At 29.6% G+C, this 25919-nt stretch overlaps 2 protein-coding genes across 2 annotated transcripts in view; both read left to right on the top strand.

The window, feature by feature from the left end:
* LOC142325748 (nose resistant to fluoxetine protein 6-like) overlaps positions 1-994 on the top strand; it is a 30889-nt gene extending 29895 nt beyond the window's left edge. The window contains exon 7 of the mRNA XM_075367777.1: positions 768-994. Within this exon, the coding sequence (XP_075223892.1) occupies positions 768-994 (227 nt within the window). The remainder of the gene's footprint in view (positions 1-767) is intronic.
* Positions 995-1593: 599 nt separating this feature from the next.
* On the top strand, positions 1594-24431 carry LOC142324537 (nose resistant to fluoxetine protein 6-like). The gene is made up of 8 exons (XM_075365376.1): positions 1594-1745; positions 2958-3123; positions 8422-8615; positions 9672-9804; positions 11597-11786; positions 14266-14408; positions 23070-23175; positions 24313-24431. The coding sequence occupies exons 1-8, from the start codon at positions 1606-1608 to the stop codon at positions 24393-24395; spliced, it is 1155 nt and encodes a 384-aa protein (XP_075221491.1). The 5' UTR covers positions 1594-1605; the 3' UTR covers positions 24396-24431.
* Positions 24432-25919: the final 1488 nt, after the last annotated feature.

The following is a 25919-nucleotide window of genomic DNA, read 5'->3' as shown; positions in this document are numbered from 1 at the left end:
AATTTTAGAAAGACTTCGTAAACGAGTTCTTCGTGTCCGTGCCAACATTGCTGATAATTGGATTCTGCATCACGATAATGCACCATCCCATACTGCTCTGTCAGTACAGCAATTTTTAAGCTCAAAACAAATTTCAGTACTATCACAGCCACCTTATTTACCAGATATCGCTCCGTGCGACTTTTTTCTATTTCCAAGAGTCAAAATGGCGGTCAAGGGACACCATTTTCAAACAACACAAGATGTCCAAAAAGCTGTGACGAGGGTCTTGGAGGATATTACAGATGAGTTCCAGAAATGTTACCATCAATGGCAGAAACGCTGGAATAAGTGTGTGCAATCAGAGGGGAACTACTTTGAAGGAGACAACACTAAACACGACTAAAACGGTCAGCAACATTTTTTTTCACATCAGTCTCATTACTTTATTGTCGCACCTCGTATGATCAGGAAAGATTGTTCTTGCCTTTAAATTTCAAAAAGGAAGGTTTGACTACAATTTAGTTGGAAAGGGAACACAGAGATGTACGATTCTTTTTTCCTGGATATATCACATTTTTATTAGATAAAGCTCTTAGCTTAATTTTCATGGAAAATTTATCATTGAGTCAATCGAATACCATGATCATATACATCATAATTTTTAATTGTGACTTTCGCATTTGCTTAATAAGATTGTACAACATTCTAGATTTCTCATATGTTCCTGAATTTTTAGTGATTATATATATTTTATTAAATTAACAGATAATTGAAAATTATTTCAGAGACTTTCTGGAAGAAAATTGTGATGCCTTTTTCACTTTATTCAACAATTCCTGATCTCTTAAGTACCAAATTGGATGATGGTGAAATAACTTGTGTTCATGGAATACGTTTCCTATTTTCACTACTAATATTTTTCAGCCACAAAGCTGTTTTTGGACTTTTTGTGCCACTTACCAATAGAACAGTCATTGCTGAGGTAATTTATATTATTATATTTACTGTTTAGCTTTTATTAACTTAAAATAACTTTTATCTTTGAATTATAATTATAATCTGCTATTATTTTTTTAAATCTAATATTTATTAAAAAGCGCTCAAAATCATTGTTAACATAGCCTTATCTAATATTTAAAAGTAAATAAATTTGATCAACCTAAAATTAATAACCAATTGAAAACATACATAAATAACATCATTCTAGGGGAACAAACACAATTTAAATTTCACATTTAACTTTCAATGATTTTTAAAAAACAAAGATCCTTCAAAACTTAATCCAAACTCTAGTATACTTTCCTCAAAATTAAAACATTTACCATTCCCAGAACTCAGATTCTGAAGAAGCTTCAGTTAGTGAAAGCTAGCTAGATTTGAATTTTTGCAATCTTAAATGAAATGTACAGTAGATGTTTTAAACAAATCATGGATATCTGAATTCAATTTTTTAATTAGTTAAATAATTTTAATTTGTTTTTATTTTCATGTAAATAATAAAAGAAAATTTGTATGTTTTGAATCAACTGAATATTATTCTATCCAGGAATAGATAAACTGGTTAGTAGATAATCCTACTTTAATTCTTTTGTTTGGTTCTAGATGTTGCAAGGAAGTTGGACAATGATGTTTCGAGCCTTTTGGAATGTTGTTGACACCTTTGTTATTTTAAGTGGACTTCTAACATCATACTGTAATTTTAAAAAGCTAGTTGATGGGAAAAAATTAAATTTTTATTCTATGTACATCAAAAGATACATAAAGTAAGTATCTCTATATATAAATATATATATATATATAATATAATTACGCCTTGTTACTGAATATTAACATTGCACAGTTTCTTTTATATGCATCAGGATTTACAGGAGATGGCTTTTGAATTGGCCGCATGAACACTCATACGTGCCGTCTGTTTGCTTGAGCTCTATAAGCTAACTGAATTAGGTATAGACTGATAAGAAGGGATAAGTAAGACAAATAGATTAGGGGATGGGTCAAGCTGCAGGAATATAACTTAAGATGGTTTGGACGTGTGGAATGAAAAATTGAATAATATACAGGACACAAGATTTGGAAGTTAAAATTAGTAGGAAAAAGAATGATAACACCCAAGTATTGTTGATTAAAACAAAAATCAAATTATGGTTTTAAAAAAAAATAATTTTTATTTAAACTGTTTCATGTTGTCAGTTATCAGTGATAGTTCACATTTGTTTTAAAATTATATATTTTTTTATCATCTGGTATTCTGCCTGATGGAATATCCCTTATGCCATTGCCGTCTTCATCCATTTCTATCCCTAGCCTTCTTCTTCCCCCTCTAGGCTCCAATCTCTTTAATATTAGTCATTAGATAATTTTAAAAAAATGTAACCAATTTTTACAAATATACTTAATCAAAATCATCATCACTTATCATACACCTGTAAATGTGATGTTTCATTATAATTAATCATTATTATTATAATGATATATACCAAGTGCATCACTGGATAATTGAGAATTATTGAAGGAATTGATAAAGATTCTATTATTGATATTGTTTACAATTAAGATGGGATTTTGGTTTTAATTATGATGTTGCAATCTTTCAAGCATACTACGCAAAACTGCCAGAAACAATGAAGTCTTTAAGAACAAAAAAAAAACCACGTACCTATAATAACTTTTGATAGAACATTCCATAACAATAGCGATAATTCTGACCATAAAGTTACTTGTATACAAGTGAAAATGTTTTTATGTTAACATAAAAACCTCCAATATACTAAGTTTTAATTTTTTTGTTATTATTCAAATAACTTCACGTTTTAATTTGGTTATTATTCAAATAATATTGTTTTGTTTAGATATTTTTACTATTATTTTTATTATATATAGTTTTCTTTAGATTTTATATTACAATTACAATTTATATATTTTAAAATTATATATTTTTATCTCCAAATATAATATTTATTTTATTTTTGTAGGTTCACACCTGTATTTATAATGATTACATTGACAATAAAAAATTTTGGTCATAATATTTTTACAGGACCATTAGCAATTCATTTTACTGATCATTTTGTTGACAAATGTAACAACATCTGGAAATCTGTTTTTTATATTAGTAATATTGATGGTGTAAATGATATGGTGAGTCTTTGTTATATTACTGATATTAAATTTGTTGAATACTTCTTTAAAATGAAATAATTACATCCTTTCACTTTATCCATTTCTTTTTTTTGGAGGGGTTTTGGGCTGCACATCATGGCCTCTGCTTAATTCTGCCACTACATCATTCTTCCATGATAACATTCTCCACCTCTATTCTCTTATTCAAGTCTTAATTTTCAAAATTAAATAACTTTTTCTCGGTTTTCCTCTAGGCCTTCATTCCATTACACTTAGATTGAAAGTTTTTTTATTATTCTTCAACTTTCCCATCTATATAAATACCTAAACCATCTTGGTTTACCCTCTTCAGTTCTTGTTTCTAGTGAAACAAGATTTGAAACAAGTTTCTAGTGAAACAAGTATTTCTTACTTGATTTTTCTCGTTGTTCAATCAATGCTTCATAAGGGCTTGCTACAAGTCAATTTTAAATTCTTTCCTCTATGCATCTCAGTCATACATATTTTTCTTCTTCTCTTCTTAGTCATCAAAGACTAACTAACATGTTAGAATGGGGAAATGACAAATTATGGGTAATGATAAATGATAAATGATTGGTTGGTTTGCAATGATTACTACTTTCTGTAACATTTTACTTTTAAAACCAATAAAATTCACTTACTATGTGTAGTAGGATTACTGAATTGACTGAATGAATTGAAAATTTAATTTAATGAAACCTTAAATTTAATGAACTGAGACCAGAATTTATACTAAAAAGAAGTACTGTAATAGTGGTTTGCTTTTAACTCCACAATAAACATTAAAAAAATGATTGCAATGATTCTATTTTTTTAATTTAAATCATCATTAGTTATCAACAAGTGACAACATGATGTAGTGCAACTGTATGTGAAATTGTTTAAATTGGTGGTCTGTGAGAATTAGTATTAAGATATGACTTTCGCAGCTATTGACATTTAATTCTAACTTCACGTCATTCCATTATGTGGGTGCTGATACATTCCGGCAATGCAAGAATCAGTAATAAGGAGATGCAGTTTACCGACTCCCATGATTTTTACTAACATTTCATTTGTCAAAATACCCTATTTAAGTAATAATTAACTGATGTAGATTTTATGACATGCATTTAATATTTAAATTCTCAAATTTGTAGACTTATAATTCCACATACTTTAATATTAACTTTTATTTTTTATATCTCCATTTCATGTTTTATGGTGATTCATTACCCACACATTTCATTTTATCATTTGTTTATGATTTCTCTTTATTAAAATTTCTATTTAACCAATTTTCCTCACTTTATATTAGTTACTGAAATTCAAAATGTACGTACATACAATTATTCCATTCAGTTACTATGAAATAATAATTGATTAGCTGATTTTTTTCTAATAAACAAAAGCAAAAATGTTTTGATGATTTACATAGACATTTTTTAAATGAATTAACTTAGTTACATCAAGCATACATCTAGTTTTTCCTAATTAAAAAATAGTCAAACTATTGTAGTTCAAATCACAAATAAAAGAAAGTTTGTTATGTTCAACCATAATTTACAAAAGGTTTAAAAATTATTAAACGATATCTTTTTATAAGATTCTGTTATGTTCACATTCATGATTTCAGTACAAACTGAAATTATTAAACTAACATAAAAGACTTTCTGTTGCTTAACTTTGTGCTCCTTTATAAATAAATTTCTTTCATAAACTTAGTACAATATTAAAGTGATTTGTATTAATACACTGTATTGTACACTTGTAGAGTAGTGTTGTTAGAGAAGACAAAAGTAAGAATGAATTTATGACTGTACCTTGCAATAAAAACTTTCATATCGACACTGTAAAAAAATAATACAGATAATTAATTTGTTTTTTTCATTTTTATGGAAGTAACTGTATACTTAGTGACGAATTTAACAACAGATGATTTGTAAAAGATTACTTACTGCCCTGAATCAGCTCAGTTTTATTGCTTTTTGTTTTAATGAATTTGATAAGTTAATGTTTCTCATGAAGATTGTGAAGTATTACAAAATTTCATGACCAAAAGGTGTAAATTACATAATCTATTTGTCATAACCATCTACAATTGATTAAGTCTCTCTATCCCATTACAATGTCAGTTAAAATCTTCAAAACACCATTCCTGACAACTTTTAACACATAATTGCGTGAGCTTGTAATGATATACTGTTCTTGGGATTCAAGCTGTAGGAATACTGTTTATACATCTTTCCATTGTTGTCTGTAAGTACCTGTTATTTATATTATCCAGCAGTTCCAGATTCAGATAGTGCTGAATTATTTCAGTTTACACTCTGTCCATTCAAACACATTCACAGAATAACCTTAAAAACTGAATCCCTGCAGTCTTAACACCACACCATGCAAACCACACTTGCATGCATCAAGACTAGTATTGCCACTGTCTTGCAGAATTACATCACACTGTCATAAATTGCAAAGAAATATTTCTAGTTTTAAGCTGGAACCTAATAACTTTATTGGACTGTTCATTATCCACTATTTCATTGCAATAATATCTCAGGCATTTTAACTATGCCAGCTGCAATCCGTTTTAGCATTTCATTGTTCAATGTATTTTTATTAGTGTAATAGATATTTCAAATATAAGTCAATTTTGTTTTAGCAATGGATATTTTCAGAATTCTCACATAAATTGATTAGTTCAAAAGTTAAGCACATTAGAAAATAAAAAAATTAAACTTTGTTCATCATTATAATAAAAGTGTAATATACTGTTCATCATTTAAATTTTTTCCAGTATTTACAAAGTTTCTAAATACAAGGTTTCATCAAACATATGTAAAAACAGAAAAATACTCATTAGTACAATGTCTTGTCTCCTTCATAGTAGGCTCCTTCTGATGTAACACACTTATCCCACTGATGATTTCATTGTTGGAAGCATTTTTTAGTGAGGACCATAAGTCCTCTTGTAGCATGCCTTTTGATCTCTTATCTGTCTTCAAATTTCTTTCCTTTAAGCAGAATTTTAAGCTTCGGAAAGATCCAAAAACTGCAGTAACCATGTCTGGTGAGGAAGGAGTCTGCTGAATTTGTTTGGTCCCATGTTCATTCATATTTATATCTGCTGCACCACCATTTTGTGAAACAATAATTAGGATTTTTGCAGACTTTTTACTTGCCAGGTGAGGTGAAGTTGTAGACACAAGCAGTGAGAGGAATTATTTGTAGTAAAGTAAAAAATAAATTTGATAAACACTGAGTAAATTTATAATTAGGTTGTTAAAAAAAAAATTAGGCTAGTTAGTTTTCTACATCTTACAAACTGTACAGAAAAGATAAATATAATTAACATAGATAATCATTTGTGTTTTGTGTGTGTGCGCGCGCGCGCGCAATCCCGAGCGCGTGTATAGAAATAATGAAGTAAAATTTATGAGAAGTTATCTTTAAATTAAAAACTGTTTCATTGTAAAAAAGTTATTCTGAAAATTTTTTAAATATTCTTTATTTCCCTTAAACTACAAAAATTATACTACTTCCCTATATAATCGCCACATGAATTAAGAGATTTATCGTAGCGATAACCCAATTCAATATAGCCTCGTCGTATTCTTCTGCCACCAGTCCATTTAGCTACTGATTAATAGAAATTTTAAGTTCATCGTCACCCGCGAATTGCTTACCACTCAAAAGTTCTTTCAATTTGCCAAACAAACGGTTGTCAGGAGAAGCTAAGTCCGGACTACATGGTGGGTGATCGTAAATTTCCCATCCAAATGTTTTGAGTAAATCATGTGTCGTACCTGCAACATGTTGACGTGCATTATTGTGCGGCAGGATGACGCCGTTAGTCAGCCGTCCACGTCGCCGATTTTGAATGGCGCGCCGTAACTTAGTTTGCAGTAGGCTTCTGCATTTATAGTCCTTTCACGTGGCATGAAATCAATTTGCAGTATTCCAAACGATCCCAAAAGACTGTGACCATCAGTTTGTGTCCAAATGGCTATGGTTTGACCTTTGTTGGTGATTTATGATGACGCCATTCACTTGACTGCTGTTTTCTCGCTGGCGTGTAAAACGAAATCCGTGTTTCATCGCCGGTAATAATTGAATTAAGGAACTCATCACTCTTTTCTGTATCGCGCATCAAAAATTTCAAAGCAGATCCCATTCGGATTTTTTCGAGATGTTTCGTTAAGACGTGGGCACCCAACGTGCACAAACCTTTCTGAAGCCTATTTCCTAAATGGCCATGAACAATGCGACACCAGAAAAAAGATGGGCCAGGTCGGATATCGTTGAACGATGATCTTTTCTAATTTCACCATCGACGCGTTTCAACAAGTCCTCGGAGATTACCGAGGGCCTCCCCAAAATTTCTTCATCATGCATATTAATGCTGTTATTTCTAAACCATTCACACCATTTTCGGACTTTTTTTCTTTCATTACATTATCACCGTACACAGCAACCAACTGCCTATGAATTTCAGCCGGCTTAACGTTTTGATGGTTTAAAAAACATGTGACTCCGCGTATTTCAAAGTCGGCGGCAACATCGATTTTCCTATTCATTTTATAACGTAATAACTAAGTCGTATTCAAAGATACTACATCGCGACAACTTATAGACAATAATGCAATGTGTTCATTACTAGCGCAGCCATGAAGACACAGGTTCGCCAACCATACGGAGAGAAATATCCCGGCGGTCTTTACTTTAAAGATATCTTAAGGATATCTTTAACTATTACTAATTAAATATGTAATTTAGTGCTTATGATAGAAAAGTAATATGTCTGTCTTTCATCAAGGAGATTCTAATAATGAATCTCACATAATTCATACTCTAAAATTTTAGTTATTAAATAGATTTTAAGCAATTATCAAGGTTGTGATGAACTAATCAATAATCTTTTAAAGAGTAAATTTCTGATTGATTAATTTTGAAGCGTTGGTTTCACATTAGCATTCCCATTCAAGACACAACATATACATGAGCGATTTTTTTCTGATTACTTACATTCAATATTTTGCTCTGGTAATTAAATATTTTTGTATAATTTTCCATTCTTTCCCAACAATCCTAATCTTTTATGGATTGCAATAACCTGTCCTCAAATAACTGTTTGCTATATATATTCTAATTTTTCCCTTTGCTTTACATTTACTCTTTCTAGTATTTAATTTAATTTATATTTATATAATAATATTATTATTAACATTATATTATCCTAATATTAATTTACTATTCTTACATTAATCTAATTGTTTATTTAATCCATATTTACTAATTCAACATTGTTTATTTTAGTGTTATCCACCATCTCACCAATTAATCACAGATATGCAAATGTACTTGTTATCACCATTTATTATAACTGCTTTATGGAGATGGAAAAAATATGGTTTATTTGGGGTAATATTATCAATTGCTATTCTTACTATTTACAAAGGAGCTATTATTTATTTTGGAAATCATCCAATTGTAGTCTATTATGGAGTAACGTAAGTAATTAATTTTTAATGGTATCAAATAATGTGTTATTTGTACCAAATAAAAACTTAAACTGTAAAATTATTACACTTACTTCAAAAATTATGTATCTCATTAAGTAAAAAAATTAAATAGAAATCTGAATACATTATTTTACAACCAATATACAGCTAATTTCATCATATACTGCAGGCTTTAAAGTTGATAATGTATAAATTGAAAAGGAAATGTTCATGAACTGAGAAGGTTGTCCAGAATGGGATTTGCCTTTAGGCAGCCTTGGGATGGGTACAAGGAAATCTTCAAGAGCTTGGTGTCCTAAGGGACTGTGTTATGGCCATTTAGGTTTGATCAAAACCGTTGTTGAGGTGCCAGGCACAGTCTTATTTGTATATGCTATTATTGAAGTAGTTTAATTATACTTGTTCATGCAAAGGTATTTTAGCCTTGTAAAAGATAGATTTAATAGTGAAAATGTTGGTTGTTTTATTGAGAATGAAAAAGAAAATGTTGAGATAATTTGGTGAGCAGTTGGCAACGCTAAAGATATTGAGTAAGGGAAGTGTTGTGTTGGTTTCAACATTTTTCTAAATTTTTTGACTTTTAAAGACAATTATTACTGACCAAGTAGTTTTATGTAATAATTTAGATTGCTCCAGCCCAATTAAGCTATCTAAGAGAGATTGTTTATTAATGTTTAACATTTTATACATTATGTACAATTAATTAAGAGGCAACTTAGGAAATGAAAGTGTGAACATCATTTAGCTAGGATCAAACCAACCAGTCCACCCTTGTACTGACTTATTTTTAATATTCTGCTTTACTTTTTAATTTAAATAGTAACTGCTGGATCACAGGGGAGGCAATGGGAGATATGGCAGAAAACTATCATTATTGATGCCAAAGTTGTTATGCTTATGGATTATGAATTTTTTTGAACTGACTTCACCAGTAGAAAGGTTATCAGCAGACACTCTAAATTAATATTAAACTAACATTCAGTTATCAAACGTAGATTTTAAAATGTGGTATGGTTAATTAATATTATTTTTAACATTTTTCAGACAAAAAAAGTTAGAAGAAGGTGGAAATCAGCTTTATTTAAATCCATTAAACAGATTAACACCTTATCTTTTGGGGCTGCTGCTTGGATACATTTTTAATATTCAAAATGTTAAATATTACAGAATGTCATCAGTAAGTTTAATTTTTTTTAAATTTAAGTTCATTTGAATGTTTTCTTTTTCTTTTTTATCTAGAGTATCACTTAATTAATTTTTTTACTACCTTTATTTTTTTTCATTTCATATGAAATTAAAAAATAAGATAAAAATGTGAAAACAAATTAATTAATTGATAATTTAAAAAAAAAAGATTAGTTTTAGTTTGTAAAGAATAGAATTATGTACTTGGCAAGTTAGTGAACTTCTCCGATCTGCCAAGATGGGAAAGTCATTCCATCTCACCAGCTATCTCTCTTACTAAACCTTATCTCTTTTTCCTCATTATTATTTTTGTGGGCGTGGGTGTAAATTAGCTTGATTCTAAGCCTGAAAAGCCAGTACATCCTTGATCTGGTGATCAAGGACTTATTGAGTTCACAATAAGCAGCTAAAGCCCTCTTCTTCTGAAAGGCTCACATAATTCTTCCTTCCATGAAGTTACAGTTCCTTCAGAATTATTTCAAAGTTTTGGATTGATATAATAATTCCATTTTTTAACTTTACATTGACAATTTATTTTAATATTTAAAGAAACATCTAAAAAGTGATTTATTTTGTAAATATGTGCAAATTTGCTAGCAGATGATATTTTAATAGCTTTTATTTAGCTCCTATATTGGAGGGGTTACAGTCAAATCTCCTTATTCGCAATTTCATTATTTGCGGTGCAATATTTTGCAATGTCTTTTCTGTATTCGCGGCTAAAATTTTCCGTATTCGCGAACATTACATTGTGTAGTGATAGTAAAAAATAAAAATATGGAAAGATTTAATGGCACAGTAGAGTATGAACGTGAAGAGGTAGAAGATACGATTCCTGGAAAACAATTAAATGTCAAAACGCTTATCGAAGACATTAAACTATCCCATAATCTTATCCAGTTTTTTTATAGATACTGATCCATTTTTGAATAGAAGCTTACAATATCTAAAAGCAGAATTGAAGATACCATGCAAAAATAAATAGAACTTCACACGGATTTAAAAACAAGAGCGAGACAAGGAAAAATTACCATTTTTTGTAAATGCAATCCAAAATACTGTAAGTTAGTTTAGTAAATCTCCTTTGCAGTAATTTTAGTTTTTGTGTAGGTAGTACTTCAGTTCTGTTTTCTTGACTTTATAAGGCAATAACGAGTATGATTTGAACATGTAGTACCGTTTTTTAATACAGTACATACTGTACGTACCGTAGAGAGTCTTTAAATCAAACAGTTCGGTAAGTACTTACGTGTAAATTAGGAAATATACTGTATTTTGTTAAATATTTATTGTGCAGTGTACCTATGTACTGTACTAAATCAGTGCTTATAATTAATGTTGCCGTCTGTATTTCATTAATAACATCGCTCTAAGTAAGTACGCATGATTTTTTTTTCATTTTATATAGAACCTAATTATTCTTCCTTAAGTGAGATTAGTTCCGTTCTACGGTCTCTAACTCCCGCGAATAAGGAGATTTTACTGTATTATTAAAGGTAACGCCTTTAGAGTTAGTTAGCATAAGTAAATTATCCAGTTTTATACGGTAAAGTACTATGATAAAATTATAGATTTTATTTCATGTATGTTTACAGTTTTTTAAATATGTTTTTAATGCTTATTTGTCTTGGCGGATATTTAATTTATAATTAAGAATTACGTAGTATAGGCAGTAGATAAGATACAACTTATAAAATTATGTTTAATTAAATTAATAGTTAAATTAATGTATTATTTATTCAATTAATTTATCTATTTTATGATATTTCTTTTTCTTTTGTTAGGAAACATTGAACATAGGTTGGGGTGTAGCAGTTATTTGCATATATTATGCATATTTTGGATTAGCTGAAGCATCTAAAAAAAGTTTTCAATATAGTGCGATCCATTCTGCTATTTATGGAATGGCGCAACCTTTATTATGGAGTTTTGCTATGTGCTGGGTTATTTTTACTTGCCACACTAGACAAGCAGGTATTTTTAATTATTTATAACCTATATTTTTATTTATTTTTACGAATCAAGTTAAGAAAATTCTTTGACTGTGCAATGAAATATAATTAATATGCTGGATGTGTATCCACTTTTCTCATGCTATTGTATAAATCATATATGATGTGTATACAATCAGGGAGAAATTTATCTATCCACTAACTATTACCCAGCAAACAAAAGTTTCGAGTTTTAATATAATATTTTGTCTAATTCTATTTTATATCAAAAGGTGCATTTACAATGTGGCAAGTACAACAGCCAAGAAGTTAGAGTTGTGCGTCTGACGCGTACGGACGTACTTATTCTCTACACGCAACTTTTATCAGTTTTACTGTTTATTAATTGGTTTGTTCTTGTGCTATTTTGTTTACAGTTTTGTGGTGTTCTTTCTCGTTTCGTTAAGTTTTCTAGTTTAAATTACATTTTTATCTGAGTTCTCCGTTGCTAGGGCCTATTGACCATAACAGCGATGGGCTCGTGGACAAAAAAATTTCCAAATTTAAAGTAAATTTAAAGTCTACGTTCCACGTTAACTTCATGGGCTACTTGAAGATGACCCAGGTCAACATCTTCAGTTTTACGAATTGGTGCTTAATGAACAAAAACAAGATCCGGAGTTATTTATTAAAATTGTGTGGTTTGATGAGGCCAATTTTAATTTAAGTGGACAAGTTAATAGATATAACAGCACTTATTGGTATACTGAAAACCAACAACTTTTGTTAGAGGAACAACTCAATTTACCAGGTGTGAGTGTTTGGGAGCAATATCTTCTTTTGGCAACTCAGACCAAATGTTTTTGAAGGAACAGTGATAGGAGATAAATATTTGAATACTCTTAAAAATGACATGGTATCAGTACTCATGGTATGCTGAAAACATTCAAGAAATTTACTTCCAACATGATAGCATTCCACCACATTATGCCATTGCAGGCTGCAATTATTTGAATGAAACATTTGAATGAAGCAGAAGAGTGATTAGTTGATGGGCAGATGCCCATCAATGTGAATGCATGTCAATACGTGCCTCCACGTTCACCAGATATTCTGCCAATGGATTTTTGCGAATGGGGCATGAAGAAGTCTGTTTATTCTAGAAAGCCTCATACTACTGACGAACTGAAAGAATACATTTGCAACGCATCCAGTAATTTGGACAGTGATAGAGTACTTTGCCATAGAGTGTGTAATAGTGTTAATAGACTGCAAAAATGTATTACTGAAGATGGAAAATATTTTGAACTAAAATATAATTGTTAAGTATTGTCTGTAATAAATAAAATAAAATAAATTCAGTACTTTTATAAACAAGTGTCAAGTGACTTTTGCGCCATCTATATAAGCATACACAATAATATTAAAGGACATATGTGAAGATACTAAATAGAAGGCATTATTCAAAATTATTTTTATTTGACACTCATTTAGGTACACATTGAATGACAACAATCAAGGGTCTATAAAATTTGTTTATTTGTGTTATTTAAAAATTCATCAACAATGTAAATTGTATAAATTGCATGTGATTAAAACAGAATTTATATTGAAAAAAAGCAATTCTATTATTATCAGCAAAAATAGAGTTTATATATTGTTTCTACAAAGAAAATCTTTAAATTGTACTTTGAATAGTTCATTAATTTTTAAAAAATGGCAGCAGCCATAATAAGTCTCTTTCTAATAAAATGAAGTACTGCGTTAAGTTAAAAAATAAGTGACTATTTTTTATGCAAAGTTCTACATCTATAACATATGGGTAAATTAACACTTTTAACTTAGTAATATTAGCCTTTATGGTTTATATATGTAAGTATCAAACAAAGGGTCCGACAGCCCATTTTTGTATTTTGAATATTCATTCAGATCATGTTAAGTGAGTCAGAATTCACTTTTATAACCAGGTGGTTATCTATTCACCATACATGATTAGTGCCTGGTATTGAGCTATAACAATCTTTAATTTTTTGAGTATTACATATCATGAACTTCAAGTATTACAAATGTTCCTTTAGTTCATAATTATTGTTAACCACTGTAACTGATTACTATATTCTGTCCTTTTTATATGTTACTCTATTTGAATGGCTACATTTTATGAAGAAACAAGGATAGCTACTTTAAACAAGATCTATTGAAGTTAGTAAATACTTTACTGAAATATATCATAGCACAGAAATATTGATACATCATAATAATTAATTTAATTTAATGCTTTCAATTTGTCACAGGCACTTTTGCAGTACTACACTATCTCCTCACGTGAATAAATCAATGATAAATTAATTAAAATTTTGATTTAAAAAGCAGAAGATTTATAGTTTTGTTTATTTTAAATCTCCCTTCTTGGAGAAAAGGGATTAAGAAATTCTTAAACTAAAAGGAGAAGTAAAATATTTTATTTTATAATGCATTTTTTCTTTTTGATGTTGAAGTAAATAATTTGTTTTTATTTTCAGAATTTCTTAATAATTTATTAAGCTGGAAAGGGTTCACAGTGTTTTCTAGAATAGCATACCCTTTTTATATGCTACAAATTTTCATTATGTTTGTACTGATAACTTCATCTCAAGTTCCTGTCTATGCGACACTATTTTCAACTGTAAGTGAACAAAGTTAATTATAATTACCCTCATAAAATATATATGTGTATATTATAAGGAATAATATATAGGAAACCTGACTACTTAATGAGCTCCACTTTATAATTTGGGTTTTGTGTAATCATGAGATAGTAAACACACTTACTACCACACAGTAAAAACAATGCTTAAGAACAGCTCCTTCACAAAACTATAAAAAATATTGTAGCCACGATATCTACCTGATTTTGTTGCAATGGATAAGGATATTAAATGATCTACTGAAGACAATGTGAAATGAAATAAAAAAATAAAAAAAAATAATGCTTCAAAAATACTTCTATTAATGGATGCCCATCCTGTTCACAATATTTAATAGATCTGGATGTCTGTACAGAAGCAGAGGTAACATATATCACTAATTAATGATTTTATGTTGAGTAGTCAAATATATATTTATATAAACTGTTTTTTCTTTAGATTTATTCAGCCATGCAAAAACAAGCTTATATTTTACAGTGTAAAGTCCTTCCCCATCCTGGGGATGGGGAATTATTATTCCCCATTCCAAATATGGAATGTCAGTAAGACATTTCCATATTTGGAAATGTCAAGAATATCCAACAACAAGAATTATCCTAAAATTGCCTTCTAATTGGTAGCAATAAAAAAAAGAGAATACAGTCTGCTTTTGCAAAGTGTGTTTGAAGAACTCTCCACTAGCACTGATAGACAAAAAAAACGTTTTTAATGTTTCTCTAAGTATGCTACTATTTCTTGAATTGATTTTTTGTGTACATTACAGATCTTTAAATACAATTTTTCTATTACCCTTAGTTTTAAATAAATTACGCTTCAAAAAAAATTAAGGGAAAATTCCAGAGTTAGAATGATTTCATTGATGCGTTTCTTTTATAAATAGCCGCTGGCACATCCCAAATTGATATCCAACAGTGATTACTGTTGGACATTAATTTTTGGCTAGCATGTTAATATTCCATTTCCCTTTATAGCGGCTTTCCATCACTGAAATGTCTTGGTGGAAACATTGACCATGTTCATCACTAACGTCTCTGAGGATGTCCGGGAAAAAATCCAGATGTGAGTGGAGGAAATGTATTTTCAGAGACATATTACATCCCATAGCTCTGTATCAAGTAAGAAGTTGATTAACAATATCATGATAATTGTCAGATGTTTGTTTTCTGAGAAAATTGTTGCAAACGTCTTTAAATGAAGCCCAAGCTGCACTTTCTACATTATTTAACACTGAGTTAAATGCATCATATTTGATCAACTCTCTTATCTGAGGACCAACAAATATTCCTTCTTTAATTTTTCCGTCATTTACTTTTGGAAATGCTGCCTGATGTACAAAAATCTGGGACTATCCTTCTTCATTGCTTTTACAACATTTTTCATTAGTTTTAACTTGATATGGAGAGGGAGTAAAAATTTTTTTTGGGTTCAATTAAGTGCTCATGAATAATATTTTTTTCCATTTGGAGTTAAGTTGTCTCGTTTCTTTCACTGTTTGGTAACGTAATGTTTATTCCTAGCTTAGCTGTCCCATTCGCAAAGAAAACACATGTACTAACTGCATGCCTAACAAAATAGCTATAACTTTAAATCACCACATATGTTCCAGCTGTTTTTTATAATTTAGTTTTTCAAGAACGTCTTTAATCACATCATATGTCTCTTTCAAATTAATACCATAAGTGATTGGTATCAAATGGTGTTTGTTACCATTGTGTAGTAGAACCACTTGTAAACTATACTTGGATGAATCTATGGAAAGGCGCCAGTCCTAAGGTTTATGAACTTGTCCAAGGGCAACATAAGCTCATCAATATTTGGGCAATAAACCAAATTATTTTCATCATGTACTGAGAAAGTTCTTTTTGTCGGCATCAAAACCTGAAATTTTTGTATTTTTTTGAAGTAAATTTCAACCTTGCACTCTTGATCCCAACAGTACAGCTTGATTTTTTGTTAAATTTAAATCCCTAACCATGAAATTTAATTCACTTTGTGATATAAGATGTAACTTATTTGAAGATAATTCAAAATCAAAATCATTGTTGTCTTCTTCAGTACTGCCTGATTCTTCATCGCTGATTTTGAAACATACATTCACAGGTGGCTAAAGGAACTGAAATAATTTCACTGTGAGGTAGAGGCTTGATTGAAGATTTCAATAAAGGATATTTTACAGTACGTTTAGATTTTTTAGGAATTCCAGACACACTTGTTAAACAAAAGTAACAATCAGTTACATGATCCTTTGGTTCATGCCAAGCCATAGGTACACGAAATGGTAAAGTCTTCTGTGTACCTTTCAGCCATCCTCTTAAATATACAAAACAATTAGTGCATACTATATGAGGAGTCCATGTCTTAGCGGAGAAAAAATCGATGAAAAAATTATATGTAGCAATGGACACAAGATTTTTAACAAAATCTTGTTAAAAGAAAGAGCAACTACAAAATTGTAACTTTCTGTTCTTAATGTACTTCTGGAAACTAAAATTTGCTTATTTGATGTATTTGTAAAAGTAATAGAATGTATACTTCAAAAGTCTTGACTTCTGACATCTAAAAAAAAAATAAAGGCTAATCATTCAGGTGGCTTTGTAAAGGACAACGTTTTATCTTTCAATCACATTTTGTATTAAAAATGAAGTTATCTGCAGTGGAGCTGGTGTAATGAAGTCAATATTGGATTTAATTCAAGAAAAGTAGTTAGCATGGTAAAACCACCCCTTACAAAGAATATCTGATGACAAATCCTGAAAACTTAGTATGGATTTCATGTTAACTCCAAATATGTGAAATGTCAAGAAAGAGATTGATAAATCGTATAATCTTAGCCATGAAAAAAAGAGAATGAAGACATTAGTTAATAAGTTTCATGGTTTGTCTAGAGTGGAAAAATAATATGTATATTATCATACAAAACATAAACAATGTACCATTGAGATGAAAAATCAAATGAATACTCAATTTGACAATTTTATTTGTTATCTAAAACAGTGCAATATTATAATGAATTAAATTAACTTCATCAAAAAATTTTAATAAATTTTAGTACAATTGTTTAAATAAATTTTAACTTTATATCGTAAATTTTAACTTATTTCATATATTTTGTGTATCAAAATAAGTCTTATTCAAGTTTGCTCAACATTGTAAAAGTTTTCTAATTTACTAAACACTTGATTTTTTCGCAACTGACATAAGAGTTAATATTTTTATTATTTACTTTAAATACATGAGATTTATAAATCATGGAGAATATTTTATAATGGAAATTGGAATAAAATGTTTAAGATTTTTAAGTAAAAATAAAGTAAGTTATAAAATAAAAAGTTAATAAGTAGAAAATAATTAAAAAATTTTATAACTTTTTTATTATTAACTTATTTAAAATTTTTTTAAACTAATTTTATAAGTTAAATTAAGTTTTATATTTGGGGATAAAGAGTAGTTATTTACCATCTACGCAAGAATGAAGATGAAGAAAAGAAAGCTGTAATTCAGAAAGAACAGAGAAAAAAATGTGCTCATTCCCATTGTTTTTCAACTTGTACATAGAAGAAACAATAGCAGAACTACAATGGAAAGAAAAATTAAGACTGGAACAACTATTCAAGAAGAAGAATAAAAATGTTAAAATTCACTGATGGCTCTTTTTTTTGTAGAAACATATATGTTTAATAGAAAGGTAAAATAAAGATAAAGAAATATAATAGAAATCAGGATTATTAAAAATCAGATATTAAGGTAAGGACATACCAGTTCTAGAACTGTTTAAATCAAAGAGTGCCATGGAAACGATTTATCGTCGCCAGAAAAATAAGCGAAAAATCTACGGCGACGATCCGCCGTCGCCACCTTTCTATTCCATAAGTGCCAGGCGACGACGTTGTCGCCGTATATTTTCGTAAATATAAACCACTTGGAACGAAATTTAATTTAAAAGTGATCACATCTTTTAAAGCTACGTTTTATTTGAAACAAAATACATTTGGAAATAAATTTTATGTAAAAATAAAATAATGACAACGAAACGATAAAAGAGTTACAATACCGGCTGACAGAACAGTGTCGTTGCATAAATCTACTGCGCGTTTCATTCCGTTTACATTCTTTGTTGTTTTCAATGTGTTATTGATTCGTAACTTTATTTTTATAAGTTAACTGTGTTTCTGTTGTAAATATTTACGAAATACGCTTTGAATATGGATTGGGATAAATTAACGTTAAGTGAAATTTACAGGTAGTTGCTTAGATTACTTCGTGTCCAGTTTATTTAATGATGACCCAACATACACACCAGAAGAGGAAACGCAAGGCAGGCCTTTGTTCGTGAACCGTGATCGCCGTGTAGGCGTAGATTATGATGTGTGAAGTCAACCTGGCCCGTCAAGTAGAAATACGCTGAGATCGTCTACGCTCACAGTGGACATAGGTAGACAAGTACTTCGCGTAAGTGACAGTTCTTCGCAATCAGATGATGATGCCAATGTAATCTGGAGGTCCATTAATGAGGGGGAAACCAATTTTATCCATAGCATTTCATATAGAGGCTCCTGGTCCCAAACATAGCCCTCCTGCAAGTGCTTTTCCTATTGATTATTTTAATTTGTTTTTTACACAGGTTCTGCTGAATATTTTTGTCAATGAACAAATTGGTTTGCCAATCAAATAATTTAGACACAATATTTCTTCTAACGGTTGCTTGAACGGCTGTTTTCTGTCACTTACTCTGAAATAAGGCCATTCATTGCTGTGATTATAAACATGGGTCTGATAAAAAAACCTACAATAGCATCTTACTGGACAGTAAATAATTTGCAGTCTTCACCATGGTTTTGAAAAATGTTCACCCGCACTAGATTCCAAACTGTATTATATTTTTTTCACATTGTAGACAATAGCAACTTCCAAAACCTAATGAAATCAGCTGCAATCCTTCACAAAAATTTCAACCCATTATAGACCACTTTAATGAAATGTTTCTATACTACAATGTAGGTCACCAAAAACTTTTTGTTGATGAATCGTTAATTGGGACCAAGGGCCAAACACAATTTATACAATATCTTCCCAACATTCCATACTGGCACAATTTGAAAAAATAAAAAAAGGCTTCCTGATATGGTAGAAGGTCAATTAAATTTTGGACAAAAAGTTTATTGCAACCAAAATAAAATTACAGCATTAGCCTGCAGAGAAAAAAAAATAAAAAAGCCAGTCATCCTTATTTCTACAAATTCTGAAGTAAGGGATAAGGAAAATACAAAAAGGATGCATGGTAGAGTTATAACATAAAAAAGCCAGCTATGCTTTTTGATTATAATAAATATATGGGTGGAATCGACACCAATGATATGTGTTAAATGCTTATCTGGATGAGCGAAGAACACTAAAATATTGGAAAAAGGCGGTTTTTAATTTATTTTCAAAAGTGGTACTTAATTCTTATATAATTTATAAAGAGAATGAGATACTTCATAATCAATAACTACTGTCCCATTATACATTTGTTGTCAGTATCATTGGGTTAATAAATGATGAGAGGCATGATGTGGGAACGGTTGAGAACATAGAGCAGACGGATGCAGCAGTAGGGTTTTTCTTTTTCCTGTTTAGCCTCCAGTAATTGCCGTCCAGATAATACTTCAGAGGATGGATGCAAATGATATGTATGAGTGTAAATGAAATGTAGTTTTGTATAGTTTCAGTTTGACCATTCCTGAGATGTGTAGTTAATTGAAACCCAACCACCAAAGAACACCGGTATCCATGATTTAGTATTCAAATCTGTGTAAAAATAACTGACATTACTGGGATTTGATTGCTGGAACTCTTGACTTCCAAATCAGCTGATTTGAGAAGATGCATAACCCTACTAGACCAACCCCACTGGGTTGGTCTAGTAGGGTTAGTATAACTTGTGACCCCATAATTAGGTTAGCATAATGTGACCCCACTGGGGTCACATATTACCATAACTTATTTTTTTTTGTTTGTAGAAAACATTTCAATGAAAAAAAATCATCTTATTTCCCACAGATAAATTGTTTCTATTAGTAAAAAATCATAAACTAAAATTAAAATTTGTTTTTTTAGTAGGTTAAAAATTTTTCAGTAGGTTAAGTAAATAAAAATTTTTGTATCAGGAATTGTAAATGATAAACTAGTTGTTCAGTTGTGAACATTTTGATACCTTTTTCATAAAATTATCTTAAAAATTAAAAAGGGTATGAATGTTTATTCCTGACTCTGCTGCGCAGTTATTTGATACCTGGCATTTTTAGCATGTATTTGACAAGAAATTGGGGTGACGTTTTTTCTGACATAATTTTATTCACCTCTTGGCAAAGGGTGGTTTCTCCATAGGAAGAAAAATTTTTAAATTTAATGGTATAATGCTTATATAAAAAACAAACCGATACAAGCAGGGAGAACTTTCTTACAAAGAAGAAAGTCTGTTAGTATCAAATACACATCTAAGAATTATGAAGAAATTATTTAAAATATTTGTTTGAAGTTTAATACCTTTTGGCCATGAAACATAGAGAATAGTACGAATAGAAAGGGAAAGAATACAGGCCTTTGGTATGTGATGTTGTGGGAGGATGTTAAAAATTAGGTGAATTGATAAAGGGAGAAACAAAGAGGCCTTAAGATTTGTGAGAGAAAAAATGCATGTTAGAATGTTGCAAAGGGATAAGTGTTAAGAAATCTAGACTTAATTTGGTAACAGACAGATGTGCAGAAAATAAAGTGTATAAAGGAAGGGAATGATTGGAGTTCATAAAACAGTTACTTAGAATATAGGAAATTTTTGAAAAAGATTAGCACAGAACAGAAGAGAATGGAGAGTAGTATCAGACAATTCAAATGATTTACTAAAAAAATGTTTAAATCACTATTATCACTTACAACTTTAAAAAATATATATATGCATCCGAATGCCTTATCCCCTTATATACAGAGTGTAACCTTTTTTTTTCCTGTTTAGCCTCGGGAATTACCACAGAGGTAATTACCTCAGGTATTATTTCAGAGGATGAATGAGGATGATATGTATAAGTGTAAATGAAGTGTAGTCTTGTACAGTCTCAGTTCGACCATTCCTGAAATGTGTGGTTAATTGAAACCCAACCATCAAAGAACGCCGGTATCTATGATCTAGTATTTAAATCCGTATAAAAGTAACTGCGTTTACTAGGATTTGAATGCTAGAACGCTTGACTTCGAAATCAGCTGTTTTACGAAGACGCATTCACCACTAGACCAACCCAGTTTATCAGCTGAAAAAATGGTTTTTTTCTAGAAAAATATGCTGATTTATAACGCTTACTTTGATTATTTCTAAATTGCGTCAAATTTACAAAAACGAAATAGTATAATTGCAATTAGAATTTTTTTAAATATTACATAATTTTTTCGTAGGATTGTATCATCGTATTTGTAAAATTTAATTACATTTGAAAAAAATGCGTTTTATTACATTTTAAAATATACTATGCTACTTTAAGGATGTTGAAGAATATTCAAATCTACGTATTGTATTTATTGGCAAACTGAAGCAAAATTTTGATCTATAGTTATAAAAGCACTGATTTTTATTCTTTGATCCAATCTGGTGTTTTAACTGTTTAAAAAAAAATTATTATAAAATTAAACAATACAGTGCAATTTTTAGCACAAAAAATTAACTATTACACAAAAAACAACCTCGTAAAATAAATGAAATGTACCAAGAATATATAAATTAAATTGCTCAAAATGTAATGCAAAGGAGTTCTGTTTTTGATTCCTTTGGAAGTAGGGTGCAAAAAATTATGATAAATCATTAAGTACTCCATAGAAAATATAAATAAATAGAATAAATATTTATCAACCACTTCATTGAAACAAATCATAAATCAACTTTAACCAAAAAGATCACACCATTGGATCATAGGCAGAATGGGAAATGTAAGGAGATTACATCCCTTTAATTCAACTACCATTAAGATAATTTGACTGGGCGTTATCCTGTTTTTAGTATGAGAATAATTGATAAAAGACTCCTGTGACTGTTTCATAACAACTACAATGTTTCAGGGAGTTGCATTCTGGAAATCAAAAGTAAGGAAGTATGTTAATACTAACAGCCAGTTCAACAAACCAGTTAACATCACTAAATTACAGAACTCTGGATATAGTTCACTAGATGCTGTTTGCAATTTCCAGTAGCTAATGGCAAAAGCAGCTGGTGCTTCGGTAAATGTACATATCTAATCATGCTTGAACATTATAAAATATACACGAATACTCTTACACTGAAATGTATTCACCTAAAAAATCTAAAAAGTCTTAAATCAAGAGTTCCTTTAATAGTAACTTCTGCTAGGACCACAATGAAAAACAGAAGCAAAGAAGATTTAATGTTGATGAAAATGTTTTATTGCATTCTGTAAAATCATCTGTTAATTTCAACTTTTATCATTAACAAATAAATAAATTTGTTCTACATATATCTAAAGTAGTAATTATTTTTTGATTATCAATTTTTTTTTTTCAATAATTAAATGCATACTCAATATCACATATGTGCTTAATATTCTATAGTTAAAATTTATTATAATGAAAAACTGTTAATAATAAATCTCATTTTTCAGTTTGATTTAAATGAGATTATGCTGTGTTTGGGTGCATCAGTTATTTTTTCTTTGATGTTTGTTTTACCGTTGAAAGGAATCACATCAGCTATGGAAGGCAAAATATGTAAGTACATTTATTTATTATATGGGAATGTAAGAGTAAGCAATAATTTGGAAATTACTGTTATATCTTATTCTATATGAGACTCTGTTTCATGTTACTTTGATAAATCCTTCTCAGGGCTTTGGCCTCCTGAGACTTCCTTAGCTCATTTTGATTTTTTCACTGGAAAATTATATTTTAATTTCTCCTTCCATTACCACCATAGTAAGTTTCAAAATAAAAGTAATCTAGGGGCATAGGTTTTTATTATTTTTTTTGTCCCAACCACAAATTTGAGATTTAAAAACAAGACATTTATGTGAATATCTTGAATAAGATATGTTAAACATCTGAATAAAACGTATGATACTTCATAATTACAAGTTTACATGTCAAGTGTATGAACACTCCAAATTGTTATGGGTGATTAAATGGTTCAAAAGTGCCCAATTAGTGTTACCCAACCAATGTGTCAGATGACTAAATGAGATTATCATTACAAATTTTGAAATCTTTCACTGATGAATTTATTCAAGGAGAGAGGCAAATTACAACTGAAAGAACTGCTGAAAATTTCTATCTGTTTATTAATGAGCTATTGTTTTATTAATTTATTGAATTATTGATTGCTAACTGATATACTGTTATACATGTGAAAGAAGTTATCCAAGTTTGCTTAATGATAAACATAAAAAACCAAACTTTGAACGTGTAGAAAACTCAAAAATGTTATTTGACTGAAGGGATGGAATTTGGGAAAGAATAGTAACTTCTGATGGTACCTGGGTCCATCATTATGGGTTGGGAGACACTTCAGATTACAAAATATGGAATGGAGATACTTCAGTCCAATCAAGAAATATAATTCAGGACTCAAAGAATAATTCAGCCAAGGATTATTTTGAAAATAGTTAAGCTGTATTAATAAAACAAACTGAAACAAAATAAGTAGTTTAATTACTTTCTTTTTATTACTTGCATAATATTATACATAATAATAAAAAAAATGGCAAGTGTTACAGTGTAAATGGCAAGTTATATATATATATATATATATTTTTTTTTTAATTCTCTAATACAAAATCAATTTGAAATAGAATTTCATTATTGTTAAAAAATATTTTTTTATAGACCAGTGTTATTTGCATTTCTTTTCAGCTATTAAGAGTTGTGAAGAGAAAATTAAAATCACAGAAAACAGTGAAATGGAGGAAACAGAAAAACAAAATACCACCAACTAAAAAATTAACAGGCAAAAATCTACAGTCATTTTTTAACACTACTTGAAACTTTGGCAATAGACAATGTTTATAAAATTTAGTGAATTATAATATTATTTATTTTTATTAAAAATGTGAAAATGTAATTTTATTAAAAATCAAATAAATTAATTTCAAACTCCTTCCATAATTTGTTTATTTAAATTGATGAAATAACACATGTAATTAAACTTTAAGTAAACAAGTTTTTAAGCAGTTGTTCTATATTGTAATTAAGGTATAACTATTTAAAGAAATAATTTTTAATTGTTTTAATTGTTGGGTTATATCACTGTAGTGTTGGACAGTCAGATTTATCTGACAAGCACCTCAATTACAATTTGTGCTTTATATGTAGCTGCTGAATAGGCAGAGCTACTCTTACCAAACTGTACAATTACAAAGAATGCAGTAATTTTACAGGCCTCCAGATCCTTAGCATAATTCTGGTCAGTATCTGACCAAAACCCAAGAATATTTAGAAAGAAGAGATTAAAGAAAAGGGAAAGGAGTGGATAATGAGAATAAGATGAACTACCATGTTGAGACAATGAAGTGTGACTAAGAACCCCATATAAAGAAATGCTTCAAAATCTGCTTTAAGCAGTGGGCATCCAAACTTGCCACAATTCTTCGGAAGATTAGAATATTTTTCCTCCGGTTGGAAATGACTCATTAATATCAATAATTTTGTATTCATTGAATGTATACTACAATGAAACAGACATCACAGAGCAACCAAAACCTCTTTGATAAAAATCTTCACTCATTACCAGTTATGTGATGTATAAAACTATCTAACAGATTATGATAACAACCAACAGAGGATCAATTGAAATTCAATAAATATCTGTAATGTGGAGTTCTTTTTAAACTTTGTTTAATTACAATATACTTGCCTGCCTTTATCCTAATTATAACCCCTTCAGTTTTCGTATGAGCCCTAAGCCTTAGTTTAATGTCAGGCTCTTAAAATAACTAATTGAATGATTATTAATTTACATCAAACAGTTTTGACATTATCTATCAATGACTCAGGATCGGGAAATGAATCCACATGTAATAGATGTTGCAGATATTTTCTCTATTTTGTTTGTCAGAAGTAAATAAGAAAAAAAGGAAAATAAAAAAAAGATGAAGTCATAAAAGTGATTATTTGTAAGTAATCAAAATTATAATCCTGTTTCCAAATAATAGTTTTAAAATAAACATAGTTACTGTACATTCAAGATTAAAATTATTCCTTTGCTCAAAGCCATTAATCTTTTGGTAGTAGGATGTTAATAATGTCTGTTAATTTAAGGTGTCTATAATTTACATTTAATATCAGTTAAAAGAATTGTGTTTTAAGATTTGGTACTTCAATCGAATACAAATTGCCAGACCAAATTTCATCAAAATCTGTTAAATAGTTATTGCACAGTAAATTTAACAAGTAAGGTTGTATAAAAAAATACACCCATAATACTATAATCATACCTTATTTTTGTAAAAATTCCCAGGAGC

The sequence above is a fragment of the Lycorma delicatula genome, chromosome 5 (genome assembly GCF_047948215.1).
Source record: "Lycorma delicatula isolate Av1 chromosome 5, ASM4794821v1, whole genome shotgun sequence".
Lineage (NCBI taxonomy): Eukaryota > Metazoa > Arthropoda > Insecta > Hemiptera > Fulgoridae > Lycorma > Lycorma delicatula.
Note: the sequence above shows the minus strand (reverse complement) of the source record. Positions and strands in the feature narration are given on the sequence as shown.